This window comes from Rhea americana, unplaced genomic scaffold (assembly GCF_003343005.1).
Source record: "Rhea americana isolate MKP2758 unplaced genomic scaffold, rheAme1 scaffold_58, whole genome shotgun sequence".
Lineage (NCBI taxonomy): Eukaryota > Metazoa > Chordata > Aves > Rheiformes > Rheidae > Rhea > Rhea americana.
The window spans coordinates 4055744-4070329 of NW_028186734.1; the positions used below are offsets into that span (position 1 = coordinate 4055744).

Below are 14586 nucleotides of genomic sequence, written 5' to 3' on the forward strand. Positions count from 1 at the left end.
GGTCTTTTGATCTCCARAACAAATAATTATGCTCACAGAAGGCTGGCAGGTAAGATTTTTCCTGGTTAATAACTCAGACATTGTTTCTTAACTACCGAAAATTGTTTACTTGGAGTTTTCTCAAATCTCAGATCTTTCTTTCCTTGCTTGCTAATCTTTTCCAAGAGCACTATTAACCTAACACAACATAGACACACTGACCTGGAAATGTATAATGTCAGTTTTATGGAACAGCACCAACAGGTCTGATTTAAACCTCATGCTTCATTGAGTACATTGACACAGCAAATCCTCCCAAAGGACATCTGTTGTTCCCTGCACTCATCTTTGTGCATCTGGTCAAATGGGGTGATTCCGTATGTAACTACTAGTAATACATCTAAATATACACTTGTACATGTAAGTGTGAATTGAGTATATAGAATTAYGATAATTGAACACAGCAAAATTATACATACAAAAGGGAATCATTGGTCAGCAAGCATTATGAAGGGAGAAAGATTCTGTAAATTCTTTAACAGAACTTACCTAAAACCCTTTTCATTTTTCATCTCTACATAGACCAATTGTTTCAATCTTTCTTTAGTAAAGATAATAGAGGCAAATGCTCAGAATAAATGCTATGACCTTGAGATAGACACACACTTCTGTAGGATGAAATCTTGTAAGATATGTAGACACTTTGTACACATTCACACRGTTCAATGAAGTGCCCTGTAAATTCAGATTCACCTGAATACTTGGTTATCTAGCTGCTTAGAAACAAGAGTATTGTCACAGGAAAAATAMCATACTAATGTGACTGTGCTGCTTCTGGAGTCTCTGAATGACAAGCCTCTTCTTCTGTGGAGGCAAACTTGTACCCTGCACTGGTCTCTGAATGTTCTAGGCAAATTTATTTGGACTGTTTGTTTCCTTGTAGTTGTATTTTGCACTTCTCCTTGTAAGTATTGAAAAATAATTTCCAGATCAAATGGATTATTATTGATAAAGCAAGCTGGTTGTTTTAATAGCAACCAGCTATTAAAACAGCTTAATACAAGGTACATGCCTAAGTAGTTTGGCTTATAGTGAAGGAAAATGAGAGTATAATAAGTTATAATAAGTTAACTTTTGTTACTGAAAACAAATGCTTTGGATGTTTTTCTGTAGTGGCTGCATGCYATTATTATGACATGCAAGAGCAGATTGTCACATACATCTTATGGGTTCCCTGCTTGTAGATCTTTCTCCCACTTTTTCTTTGCTTATAGGTATCTGACTCCACCCTGCATGCATTCACGTTTTCRTCCTCAATGCTAGGAGAAGAGGTTCAACTGCATTTTATAATCCCCAAGTCTAAAGAAAGTCATTTTGTCTTCAGCAAGCAAGGAAAACATCTAGAAAGTATGCGTCTCCCTCTTGTTTCTGACAAGGTGAGTGTGTGCTGCTCATCCATCTGCTGGCTACGTGTGCTGCATTGCTKCATTCAGTCAATTTGATGTACATTTGAAAATCAGTGGTGGTTGGTTGGGTTATCCTTCCCCCTCCCCCTCTTCCCCCCCCCCTTTTTTTTTAAAAAAAAAAAGAAAAGCCCTTTACGTGATTCTTATCTGACTTCCCTTAGAACTGGAGTTTTGAAGGAGAATCACGTCCCTTTTTGAGTTCCCTGTCCAGTCTGTATGTTTTGCAGTGATTAATATTCTTAAAATCCAATGTCAATAATAAATCAAAATTCATATCAGGAATAACCTGCTTTTTGTCCAATGATGGCAAAATATCTCTTGTTCCAGCAGAATTTGAATGCAGTCAAGAGTCCTATCTTCACTCCATCTAGTGGGCGCCATGAACACGGCCTCTTGAACCTCTACCATGCCATGGAAGGCATCAGCCACCTTCACCTCCTCGTAGTCAAGGAGTATGAGATGCCACTGTACCGTAAATACTGGCCCAACCACATCATGCTTGTCTTGCCAGGCATGTTCAACAATGCTGGCATTGGTAAGAGACACCACCAATGCATTGCTGTGAAAATGGCAAAAGAAGAATATTGGGTATTTGTAGACCATGTTGTTGTAGCAAACTTTGCACCAATCCTCATTCATGCTGTTGTAACAAGAATGATCCTTACACAAAATTTGATGGTGCACAAGAAATGCTGTTAGGGACATGGAATATATGTTTGTATTGAGGGCTTCTTGGTGGAAAACCTATGCTCTCATTTTCAAACATGGTCATCTCTGCTTTTGTGTTCTGTTCTCCTCCTCCTCACAGAAATTTTGCTTTCTTCTCTTTAGTTTCTTCCCTGCTCTTCAGTAAACCACTGCTTTCCCATTCATCTCTATAGCTATTATCTATCTTTCTGTACTTGCTTGTACTGTACTTTTTTTTTTTTTTGCACAAGCTTTTTTCATCTTTCTTCATGAGCACACACTGTCCTGTCACCTTCCCAGATGTTTATTGCCTTTCCAATTTAAAATCCAATGTCTTATATGCCCTGTTTGCACTTTTTTACTCATCCTGCTGCCTGCATATTCGTTCCAGGTATTTTGCATGTGATTTTTCAAATTAGAACTTCTCTTATTAGCTAAAGTTAAATACTTAGTATTCAGTTAACTGCAACTGAATACTAAGGGCTTTGACTTTGGACTGCATTCTCATGGACACTGAATTTTTCCTGCAAGAGGTTCTAAGCATCTTCAGTTTTAGGATCTCAGGCTCTTCTTGGTTCAAGTTATTCTTTAATGCCCACAAAATCATCTTCTGTAGATCTTTTAAGAGGTCCATTTTTCTTGGTATCTGCCTTTTAGAATTTACTTACACTGAAAAGGGGCACATTGACYTTTTTTTAAACTAAGAGCACATAGAAGGCAATGATTGCAGATACTCATATAGCCTTTCTCTGGAGTTTTTAGTAGATCCCTAGATTTCAAATGTGCTTGAGATTTTACTTGAAACTTCCCTCAGCACTCTTTCAAGATGCCCTGGTGGCCAGGATGGTGGCTTTGTTTTCTCAGTGATAGACAAGGGAAGGGAAGAGAAGAGAGAATGAAAAAACTGTAGTAAAGATCTCAGTATGTTTTCTATATGGTGTTTTCTCAGGTGCTGCCAGGTTTCTTATTAAGGAACTTTCCTACCACAATTTAGAACTGGAACGAAACCGCTTGGAGGAACTGGGAGTCAAGCGCCAGTGTGTGTGGCCATTCATCGTGGTCATGGACGATTCCTGTGTGCTGTGGAACATGCACAATGTCCATGAACAGTCCAGGTGAGTAACTGCCTGATGCTGGGGGCCCTACCCTAACCCATCACAGATGGCAATACTGCTCCAGTCTGCATCCACGCTTTGTGATTTAGGCTCATCTCCAGCACTTAACAGTGTATGAAAGATGAGATGCTTGGAACAGTCCAGCAGCTGGAACTTCTGGGGATGTACTCTAGATATCGCTAAGCTAGAGCAACTTGCGGCTTTGTTGTAATAACACCAGGCTGCCTAGCTGAAGGGCTCGCAGAGGTCATCGTTCACCCATTTTTTTTTTCAGATAATCCAAGAACTGTAGAATTGGCATTAAATATACAACTTAAAATTCAAAAGCCAGTTCATCTTTTCTTTGTCTCCATCTGCCCCTCACTCAGACYTGCAGGAAGACTGTAGATTTGTTTTTTGACTGTCAAACCCAGGCTCCTGCTGCTGTGCACTTTGACCTGGCTCTGTCCTCACACTCAWGTCCTGTAGTCTGTACTATCAGCAAACCCCTGCTGGTTCTCATCTTTGCCTATAACTACTCTTGCATGTAGTGGCTATTTGGAGTGGTTTCTCAATATTTTACTTCCCTAATTTGTTTTGATTTATATTTCTCAATGAAAACAGTTTGAGAATTTTAACTTTCTAGAGGGCATTAAGCCATTGCTCTTCTCAGTGTTCTCCTGTGCTGTCATTACAGAAAAAAAAAGACCTTTCCAAAATAGTGCATAAAGTGATTCCTTTTCTATCTCTAAATTGTTAYGTAAGACGTAATTCTGCTTAAATGCCTATTTTCTTGTGATGATTAGGTTAATAGCAGGGATAGGATTAGTTAGCTGTAAGTTTTGCAGTTGTTTAAAAAATGTGTACATATATTCGTGTATATATTTTTACAGCATCTGGAATAGTCTTGATTGTTAATGGAATTCTTTAGTCCTGTACCTATAATATATCTATCTATATATTACAGATATGTATAGTATGTATAATATATCTATCTATATGTATGTGTATATATATAGTGTATGCTATATAATAATAAGCCCAATTTGTGTGTTGTATGTGATTACATTCTGCAGTCAGTCCCTGGAGCCTGAGGGTTCCAGTAAGAATGTGTCTCTGAAGAGCATTCTCCAGCACATTGAAGCCACCCCCAAAATTGTTCATTACGCGATACTGGGTGTTCAGAAGTGGARCAGCAAGCTGAATGCCAGGAAAGCCAAAGCTCCATTCTCAAGGTGCCACGTGCATGATTTTATACTGCTCAACATAGACCTGACCCAGAATGTGCAATATGATCTAAACAGGTAGGCAAAATATAGTGGTGGTTAAATATGTTGACATGATAGGAATCTTGCCACTGTATTTTTAAATGCTTTTGAGAAAAATAAGATGAACCTGTCTAAAGTGTGAGCACATAATCAGGAAAATAAATATAGAGTAATCTATGCTGTACTCAAACATATAAGGCATCAAACCAAGCATAAACTCAGCCAGAGGAAGTGTTGGTTGAATAATCATCCTGCTCCTGCTGCAGTTTGTCAAACTGAGAGCTGAAAGATTCTTCTGTGCTCTTTCTCCAAAATACGATTCTGTATGCCAGGAAAAAAATCAGCAGTGAACTTTTCTTCTCATGATCAGCAACTATTATTTGTTGAGTAGGTAGGACAGGATTTGTGTCACGTACTATAGTTCAGTAGGAATTAAACCTGTACTTTCACTGAGTTGTCTAGGCCCTCTCTGTAGGGAAAAGACCATTTCCAGAGGTTGATTCAGGCCATCTGTTGAAAACACCTTGAGCTAAAGGTGTTTAGCTAAAAGGGTTGAGGGTGTAGTTTGAGCTAAAACACTTCAGGCAATGCTTGCATCTCTTTCAGCTACTATTGAGGGAGACTAGCCAGATAACTCAGATTATCATTTTCACCTAATATTAAATGAAGACAATCCAAWTTTACAGATTGGATTACTCAGTTACTACTGGAAACCCTTACTGACCTGGGTAGTTTCTTTTCTTGTAAGTTGAATGTTTGATCTGAGCAGAAAGACAGTCTCTTGCAAGGAAAAAAAAAAAAAAAAAGTGTGTGAGGAGAAACGGCTGAAGTGAGAGGGGTGACTGAATCCCAAGGTGAAGAGACCATGGTCTTTCTCTTCTGTGACACAGCAAGAGCAACCAGCCCCAAGGCTGAGCATGGGAGGGTGTTGATGTTCTCTGCTCAGGTGATCCTTTGCACTGCACTAGTGCCAATGGAGGAGGAATGATCTACATTAAATCCAGTGACTGTTTGCTGTGGTGTGTAAGGGCTAGAAGGAGCAGAGCTGGGAGGGCACTGAGGTAGTGGTCATGGTGGAGRATGAGAGACAGATGAACTGAGAGAGACAAGGGTAAGAGAGGACTGAGAGGACATAGGACTGAAAGCAGGGATGAAGGAAGAAACTTCAGGATAAAAAAGTAACAGTGGAGACCAAAACTAGAAGAAAGAGGACAAAATGTCAGTCACAGGAAGTGCATGAGGCTTCCAGAGTGCCTCATAGGAGCCAGGAGCCTATTGGTAAGTCCAAGTTGCATCACTAAAAGCAACAGTGTAGGAAATGGCCTAGCCATTGCTATGTCAAACACCATGAGGAGGGATTCCTTGGATTTCTTTTAAGTCAGCCCTTCTCCTTTTTGTCTCCTGAGTTTGAAATAAAAAAAAAATGAACTGAATTAACTTTCTGCTACTTTCTTCCTTTTTTCCCTCCTCCTCACCTAGCTCCACTCCAAAGCACTTGCGATTGGTCGCTACTATCACAGGGCATTACATCTAGTTTTCATTACAGATTGAATCAAAATCCAGCTCCTGCCCAACCAAATGAGTTTGGAATAAACCCTCTTTCCGTTAGCTAGAGACTGGACCCTGGGGCATCTCATCCTGGGCTGCCGTTGATGTTTTCCAGGATCCCACATGTTTGAGTGAAGCAACTGTAGCTTGTCAATGCAGGCTTGGCTTCCAGAGCTGCTGATTTCACATTCTGTTGCTGGTTGAATCATAAGATGGGAATCAGCCCACAGAAACAAGCTTTGCATCTTAAAATTTTGCCATTACTRTCTAGCTGCTGTGTCTCCAGTAACCAAGTAGTTGTTAAAGCCACCTTTCTCTTGTGATACTAGTTCATAAAAAGTATGTCAAATAGAACAGGTTTGTTCAGAAATGGAGGTTGGTCACCATGACACCTCTGTTAGGTCTAAAATACTTTTAAGAAAGAGGCAAAAAAAGAGAAGAAATGATTGTTGCCAGTACATGGCAAGGGTGAGAAGGTTGTCCAGACTTTGTATTGAGGAAAAAACATACATGCACGCCAGGAAGTGAAGATTTGTTTTGTCTTAAGATCATCTSCAAGTGCTTTCCTACACCAGGAGCACGTCAAATAAGTGGATGTTAAGAAATGTATAGGAAGTTTGTATAGGAACCGTACGAGATTGTAAAAATCACCACTAAATATGTTCTGGTGCATTTTAGCAGCCTGTGTGTGAAAGCTTGGTTATTCACAGTAGCAACACAGCTAATGTAGTGATCCTGTGTTTAATGTCCAGGTATTTCTGTGAAGACGTAGATTTTAATCTGAGGACAAACAGCAGCGGCCTGCTCATCTGCCGCTTCAACAACTTCAGTGTCATGAAGAAGCATATTCAGGTTGGAGGACAAAAGGACTTTGTTGTTAAGCCAAAAATCATGGTGAGTCTATATGTACACTCCATCCAATATAAAGGGTAAGATCAGGACCTGTTTCCTGTAGAAATACTGCATTTTTTTTTTGGCCCTTTAAATCTGTTTTAGATCTGAAAATAGGAACCTCCTGAAATCCACTTGGAAAATCTAAGTATTTACAAAAGTGCTGTGGTGATACTGGACATTTTTATACAGTGAATTACACCTGTGCTCTGTTAACTGTACTAGYTGTAAATGGAGATAAGTTTCAAAGTGTTGGGTTTACTTCAGTAAACTAGTTTGTGTTCCTGGTRGTTTTAAACTCTGCCCACACCATCTCTTCTTTTAAAAACTCATCCCTGTATTTCATAGTATATTGACTAAGTGCCAGATTTGAGTATTTGGGGAGGTCGTTTTCTTTGGTTCTGAAATTTCCTTTTCTTGTGGAACTGGTAACAATGGTTTGATACATGATAAAATTCTTCCATAGAAAAAGTTTTCTGCACATCACACAAGGAGGATTTCATTTCTTATACTACATGGGAGTAAAAAAGGATAGTGGATGTTCTGGTAATGTAAACTCTGGTTTTTTATATCCTYCTTTAGGCACGGAGATATCCACAGAGGTCCTTAGCAACCACAGAACAAGTAGTTCTTTAATTTCCATGCAGTGCTATGGTGTTAAAATAAAGTAGAAATTTTTGATTCTTTCCCCCAGTTTTCTCTTTTCTCGCCAAGTCATGGTGATGCCTCCCTACCTGGGTTAACTCCTGCACAGAAGATGCACTCAGCAGTAAGCGGGTTAAAAGAAGCCTCCCCGTGTTTTCGTTGCAGGTTTCGGACACCTTGGCACCGATAATGCCTCTACAGTATGTCTGTGCCCCGGACAGTGAGCATACGTTGCTGGCAGCCCCATCTCAGTTCCTTCTGGAGAAGTTCCTTCAACATGCAACATACAAACTCTTCCCAAAGGCCATTCATAACTTCAAGAACCCCGTATTAGCCATCGACTGCTATCTGAACATCGGACTTGAGGTACAAAATATTTGCAGGGGAAATGTGAACCAGTAAATGCAAACCTTTACTTTAATGTTGAAAAACCTTCAATGTTACTTCAGTGTTGAAAAGTCCTTCTTATGTGATCCCTAGGCATCAAGGGTAGAGTTTGAAGACTTTTACCTAAAACAATGAGACTCTAGTGTTTGAACTAAGTGACAAACTCCACTTGACAAACACATAACCCTCTAAACTGCCTCAGTCACCCCACAAGACTACAAACAAACTCCAAAACAATGAATGAGATTAACAACCTCACCCAGCAACCAAAAACATTCCCACCCCTCAAGAATAAAGCATAGTTACACCTCTAAAATCTAACCTGACAGAGAAAACAGCACCACCATCGACAGTAGCTACCCCAGACTTTCAAAGCTCCACAAAATCTGCCATGACAATCCCAACAAAAAGTACTAAAACAAATCCAGAATTATAACTTAAGACATGTCAGTCCCCCCAAGCCTCAGGAAGTGGCTCAGCCCACAGCACAGAATAAACAAAACCCACTAACATCCTTCCCAAATAAATCAGAAACAAAACTGAAGGTACAAATGASACCTAAACTCAGCAACTGTCCGCACCCAACAACAGACCTCACCACCAAACCAAGCATTTCATATGAAGGAGAAAGATTAGACATCATCATCTAATCATCATAGACATCAGTGCCCCGAAACCAAAGTAAAACCCCAAGAATAAAACCCCCAAATACATCATAATAATTCCTGCCAGCTATTACCCAAGGTCTACAGTCTGAAATGCTGTTGTTGCTCTCAGCTGTAGGAGCTCACAGTGTTGGCAGTAAAGCCTCTTAGCTGGGTAATGCATGTAGAGACCAGTGATGTGTGATGGACTGGTGTGATTTACAAAGGAATTGAGTTTGTCTATCTGAAATAATATTTCATATGGATCAAAAACCCTAAACTGATGCCATTTCTGAGAAAACTTTAGTGTGCTGCATATCTATCTGTACAAAAACTATCCACAAAATTTTTTGTCATCTTCATACACTTACTTTTACAGCTTTTATCATCTATATTCGATTTATCCTTGAAGCAAATTTGGTTTTGGCTGCACTTTCATAGTTGCTTGCTGCACTAATAGACAAGCTTATATTTCTGTCTTTTGTAATGCAGCCCTCCATTTAGAAGCTTGTCTTTTTAATTAACTTGGGTTTCTAGGGAAACTGAGTTTTTGCATGTTTTATATGTCAGTAAGTGGGCAGATCATAATTTTTTAACCCATTGGTCAGTTTGAGCTGGATCTCAAGGAAGACGAAAGTCTCACACAGGTTTATTTCTGACAAATTTCGTGGAAGTCAGCGGCAAGATAGAGCAGAAACTCTTTAATACAGAAAGCCCATCAGGAAATCTGGGAGAGCCAAAGATGGGAAGCACTTTGGTCAAGGCTTGCAGAGCCCAAGGGAAAGCAAGTTTCGGTAGTTTCAGTACTGGTGGGCTTACTCTGTTTATCATCAGATGTCCTCATTAGAACAAACACTAAATAATCTTATGGTTGCTATAAGCAGGTAATTTATAGAAAAGCAGAAAATGAAAAGAAATTACAGAGAGCCATGGAATAACATGTACAGCATTTTGTCACCAGACTTGAACTCAGTCTAGGAGTCTGTCCGTTATGTTTATTTCCTAGGTGAAGTCTGCTCAATACTGCTTTCTTGTTAGATTTTATTGTTTATCAGCACCGGCTTACTCACCTGGTACGACTAATTTACATTCCATTCCATTTTGAAGTCTTACTGAGGCWTTTCCTAACACAGAAGTGCTTTCTGGCTTTTTCTCTTGTGTTTCAGGTGGCCATATGYTATGTTAGCTCCCGACCGCACTCGGTCAATGTCAGCTGCGAAGGGGTGTTTTTCAGCGGACTGCTGCTGTATCTCTGTGACTCTTTCGTTGGCGCAGACCTCCTCAAGCGGTTTAGGTTTCTGAAAGGTAATCTGATTGCTCTCTCAGACATCCCTGTTGTTTTCCTGAGAAGTAATAGTGCAGAAGAAAATTGAAAGAGGAAGAAACAGATTCATTAAACTAGCTCCTTTTTCACAGTTAGTGCTGCTGCTGTTCAAAAAAGAAATAGATGAATTGCTTATTTTTGGAGCGTATAAAAGCTTCTGCCTCTGTTAGAAATAAGGGCAGGTGGGTTAACCTAAGCTAAGCTTTGATGAACTGTATTCATTAAATTATTTTAAATTAACATCAAGTGGAAATAGGTGCAGAAAAAGAAGGATGCATGGAAATCAGTCAGTGAATTGAACAATCAGCAACTTGAAAGGAGAGTTTGGAGCGTAGACGTTACTGATGGGGACAAAGAATCTTCCTGCACTAATCTGCCTACAGCAGATACAAATACTCAGTGCTGCTGATGGGGGCAGTGGGGTTTACCCCCACCCGAACTGTGTAAACCTTGCCGAAAGCTTTCTTCATTGCTCTTGTCTTAGTAGTGACATGTAACAAGGTGACGTGTAACAGGTTGCCAGAAGTATTTAGTAGTGCTTAAATGCATTACGGAGTTCCTGTGGGCTTGTGGTGGCGTGCCTCAGCCTTACTGCCCCATCTCACGAGGGGATGTTGCCGGCGTCGCCCAGCCCGAGTCGGTGCGTGGCAGCCTGGGCTGAAGGCGGGCAGGTGCGGACCGGGGGGAGCTCGTGGGTCCTGAYACCTCCTGCTGTCCTGCAATTTTGTGCTTAAAGCATGTGGTGAGACTTTGTTGCCTAACTGCATGCTGCAGTGGCTTCAGCYCTAATGCTCTTTTTTTTTTAATATGTTCTTTTTCTCTGTTGTACAATCTTGTTCTCTTAAAACTGTGTTTTAAATACGCGCACATGTGCCCAGGCTTGCTACTGGTTACACAAACTAAAAGCATGAGAGCTGCCACTGTTCTAGATGTGGACATCCAGGACCTCTGTTTTTTTTTGTTTYGTTTTGTTTCTTGGATGTTCATGAAAAAGGTAAAGCGATGGCTGATAGTAGGGGCCTGCCCTTGCTGAGATCAAGCAGAGGAGAGATCTGAACCTGAATTTTCTGTGGGCTACGTGAGTGGGCTAGAGCATAAAACAGAGGAAGTTGTGTTGTGTGACACTCGTACGTTTTAAATGATTGGTGGAAGGAAGTGGAAATGATCAGGTGGAAGGCAGCTAGCAAATTTGTTAAACCAGAGAAATTAGGGTTTTGGTTTAGTGTCCTCTTRCAGTACTTTTTACTAAGGGAAGCTCTCATACCTGAGGGACGTTACAGCAGAGTTTCTCAGGAGTCAGTTGTGGGACTGGTTTGGCTTAACACAGTTAATCAGTGACCATGTACAAAAGCAAGGGCTTAACGGGGGCGGGGGGAARATAGGCCTTATTCCTTTGGCATGTTTTGATCAGAAATGATTTAAGAAGGACTTAGGTTCAAGTTAGTTCCGCGTCTGCTCCAGTTGATGCTACTAAAGCCAGTTGGGCAGCTGTGTCCTGTGCTACAGAGCAGCCCCCACACCATGCTTCCTTCTCCTTGGTCAAGCCACGTGCCCCTTGGTCACCTTGCCAATGGACACGCAACCTCAGGGGTCTCATCTGGGGATATGCTGTCCCCATATCAATCCCATGGGACAGAGTCTTCATAGACTGTAACTTCCCCCCCCCCTTTTTTTTTAATGAGAAATGTTCCTACCTTGTGGCAGAGTTCTGTCTTTCAAATATCTTTGGAAAAAATAAATGAAGAAAATACAATTGTTCCTGTAACCTAACACTCTAATATGTTTTTCAATCAAGGTGCCACCCTCTGCGTCATATGTCAAGACAGAAGCTCCTTACGGCAAACAATCGTCCGCTTGGAGCTGGAGGACGAGTGGCAATTCCGCCTTCGAGACGAGTTTCAGACTGCGAACAGTAGCGATGACAAACCGCTCTATTTTCTTACTGGACGCCATGTATAAGCTTTGATAAGACGTCGATAACAAAAAAGAACTTTTTTTWAAAAAAGTACAATCACAGTGGAGCAAAGTGCAACCAATATTTATCTAGACTATTCTAAAGGATTCCCAAAATTCTAACATAGGCTTTATTCTTAGGTTAAAAAAAAAATCACATCAGTTTAATTTAAAGGACTGTGGATTAAAGTTATATTCACATCCGTCACAATCGATGACACTAATCACACAGCCAGCCAAGTTGTAGGATATAGGAAGAGAACATAATTTGGTTGAAGATTTTTTTTATATATATATATTCAGCTGAGCGAGGGGAAGAAGCTGCATTTAGCATCCGCTAGCTTGAATGTGTTGTATGAGACTCAACATAGCATATGGAATTTATTGAAGATACGTGGGATATGTGGAGGAGAGCCCACTGTTTCTCTTCAGACCTGTACTTTAGTACAGTAATACTCAGGGGTTTGAAAGTACAATATAACTTAGCTATTTGTATTAAAAGGAATAGTCTTGTTCTTTGTGCAGTGTTAGTTTAAAATTTGTAATTGTGTATGTATTGAAACTGTCTTTGGCAAAATTTCCACAGGTGTTTAAAGTTTACTACTTAAACCCGAACAAATCAGTAAATGCATGGCAGGCACTGTGCACACAGGTTCTCACAGCAGCATAATTTTCACCCCATTAGTTACCTCCTCCTTGACTCCAGGGAYGAAGTGAATTGCCCACGCAGCGAACAGGCCTTCTTACAGATGCTCTCGCTTCAGCCAGAGTTCAGAATAGCTTGACAGCAACGTATCGCCAGTTTTCACTCTTGTCGAAGTTTTTAAAATTTGTGATTCATCCTCCTCTGGGTATGGAAATTAGTTCTGCTGCATATCAAATGCCTCTGTGGTGGGCTTTATGCAATTTACTCTGCGTGACCTTTTTCACTCAACTCCAATTGGCTGCAGGCCTAAGATCAGAAAAACTTTTTCTTTCAATTCATAACTGTATGTGAATCAGAAAATGCCAAAGTGCGCAGGAAGGCAGCGCTGCCTGAGCTGGGTTTGAGAGACGTACGTGAGTCTGAAACTGGGCATATTTTACGATGCCCAATGGCATGTGGGGGGAGAGTTCCTCGTGGGCTGGGACTGCGCAGAAGAGACTCTGTCCAGAAGCAAAGAAAGATTTTTCTTTGAATGCATCACCTAATGCTGTTGGCCCTTCTGTTTGAATTAACTTTAAATACTGGTTGTCGAGCTGGTCAGGCACTGTTCTTACAAACATAGTAAAACATGTTGCTGAGTCTTGTTAAGTTGTTGCAGAATGAACTTGGTGCAGCAGAATTTGGTTGTCAGGGTTAAATCAGAGTGGTATTGTTTTACTTGGGCAGTTAACACCGGTTACCCAACTGACGTTTCTGTTAATTAATGAAATAAAAAAAAATCTTCCTGCTCATCATGATCCCCTTACCGAAAAGAAAAATGCAACAGGCTTTTAAGATTAATATTCCTGAATCAATTTACTCCCTGAAAATGCAGGGAAATCAACATCTCTCTTTCTTTACTTGACCTGCAGCTCATCAGAGAAGGACCTGCCAAAGCTGCATTTTAAGCATCATAGTGTTAATTGAGCAACCTTTTTTAAAAAAATCTTGAGATGTTTACAAATGAAAAACATAATATATTAGACTGAGGTTAAAGAAATGGTTTGCATATGTCTGTGTTAATGTAGCTTAATTCTGATGCTGTAAATTTAGCAACTTTCATATGAACAACCTCTTTCTTTAGATTTATTTTTTATTTTCCTTCACACACAACCTGCCTTATATAGTCTAACACTTGGCAGAGGTAGGGATGTAAAAGATGCTTCTTGAAGCTTTTGCTATATACCTGAATGTATTCCATTATTTCTGGTTTTGCCAGAAGGGCTTAAGGTTGACCCAGAGTTTTAGTTTGGTGTAAAAGTTCCAGGTATGAAGTGTTCAGAAATGGTTTCCTTTTTGTGTATTTGATGTTTGCACTAAGTTCTTAAAATTCCAGGTGCTGAGACTACTATGATGAGTTAGTCCTCTGGTGAAGCAGTGCAAAATTGTCCTCAAGAGTGAGAATTAAATCAGAAAGTCAGCATATTTGCCTTCCATTACCAAATAATTGTAAAACAACTTCTGTAACTCTTTCCCATGCCGAGGCAAGGAGTTTTCAAAGTATATTAAAAAAAAAAAAAAAAAAGCTCAAAAGTTGTAGGCCTGTCTAGTTCAAAATTTTCGCTTGCTTCTGGGATTCCTGGAAAGGAGACCATTTATTCTACAACTAGATTATTGCTATTCCACTTTGATTTTAAGCCTCACCATCAAGGCCCTTCTTATGAATGTATTACATTGGCCAGCATTATGTTTTACCTGTAGATGTTATTGTCTATTCACAGGTTAAATTTGAATGTAAACTAAGATTTAAAGAATCATATTCAGATGCTTTTTGCTTAACTTATGTAATTGCTTTTTGCAACTTTTGGAAGAGGGTTAAAAAAAAAATGTTGCTTTCCTAGTGTAAAGTTTTCTTAACCAAAAACTTGGTGAATTTAGCTTCACTAGTCAGTCTACCTCATGTTATTGTTTATGAACTGAAACTGTCTGCAGTTGTGGCTATGGTATGTTTATAATGTGCTTTCATTAAATTTGAATATATTAAGTTACCATTTAAGACGACTTCTTTTTTTTTT

General features: G+C 39.9%; 1 protein-coding gene across 2 annotated transcripts in view; it reads left to right on the forward strand.

Moving 5' to 3' along the window:
* GREB1L (GREB1 like retinoic acid receptor coactivator) overlaps positions 1-14586 on the forward strand; it is a 141525-nt gene extending 126939 nt beyond the window's left edge. The window contains exons 27-34 of one of the 2 annotated variants that reach the window (XM_085319314.1): positions 1254-1415; positions 1773-1980; positions 3082-3247; positions 4303-4530; positions 6795-6936; positions 7744-7944; positions 9776-9914; positions 11729-14586. In XM_085319314.1, the coding sequence (XP_085175440.1) occupies positions 1254-1415; positions 1773-1980; positions 3082-3247; positions 4303-4530; positions 6795-6936; positions 7744-7944; positions 9776-9914; positions 11729-11892 (1410 nt within the window). In that variant the 3' untranslated portion in view covers positions 11893-14586. The remainder of the gene's footprint in view (positions 1-1253; positions 1416-1772; positions 1981-3081; positions 3248-4302; positions 4531-6794; positions 6937-7743; positions 7945-9775; positions 9915-11728) is intronic. The other variant, XM_085319315.1, reaches the window with a different exon arrangement.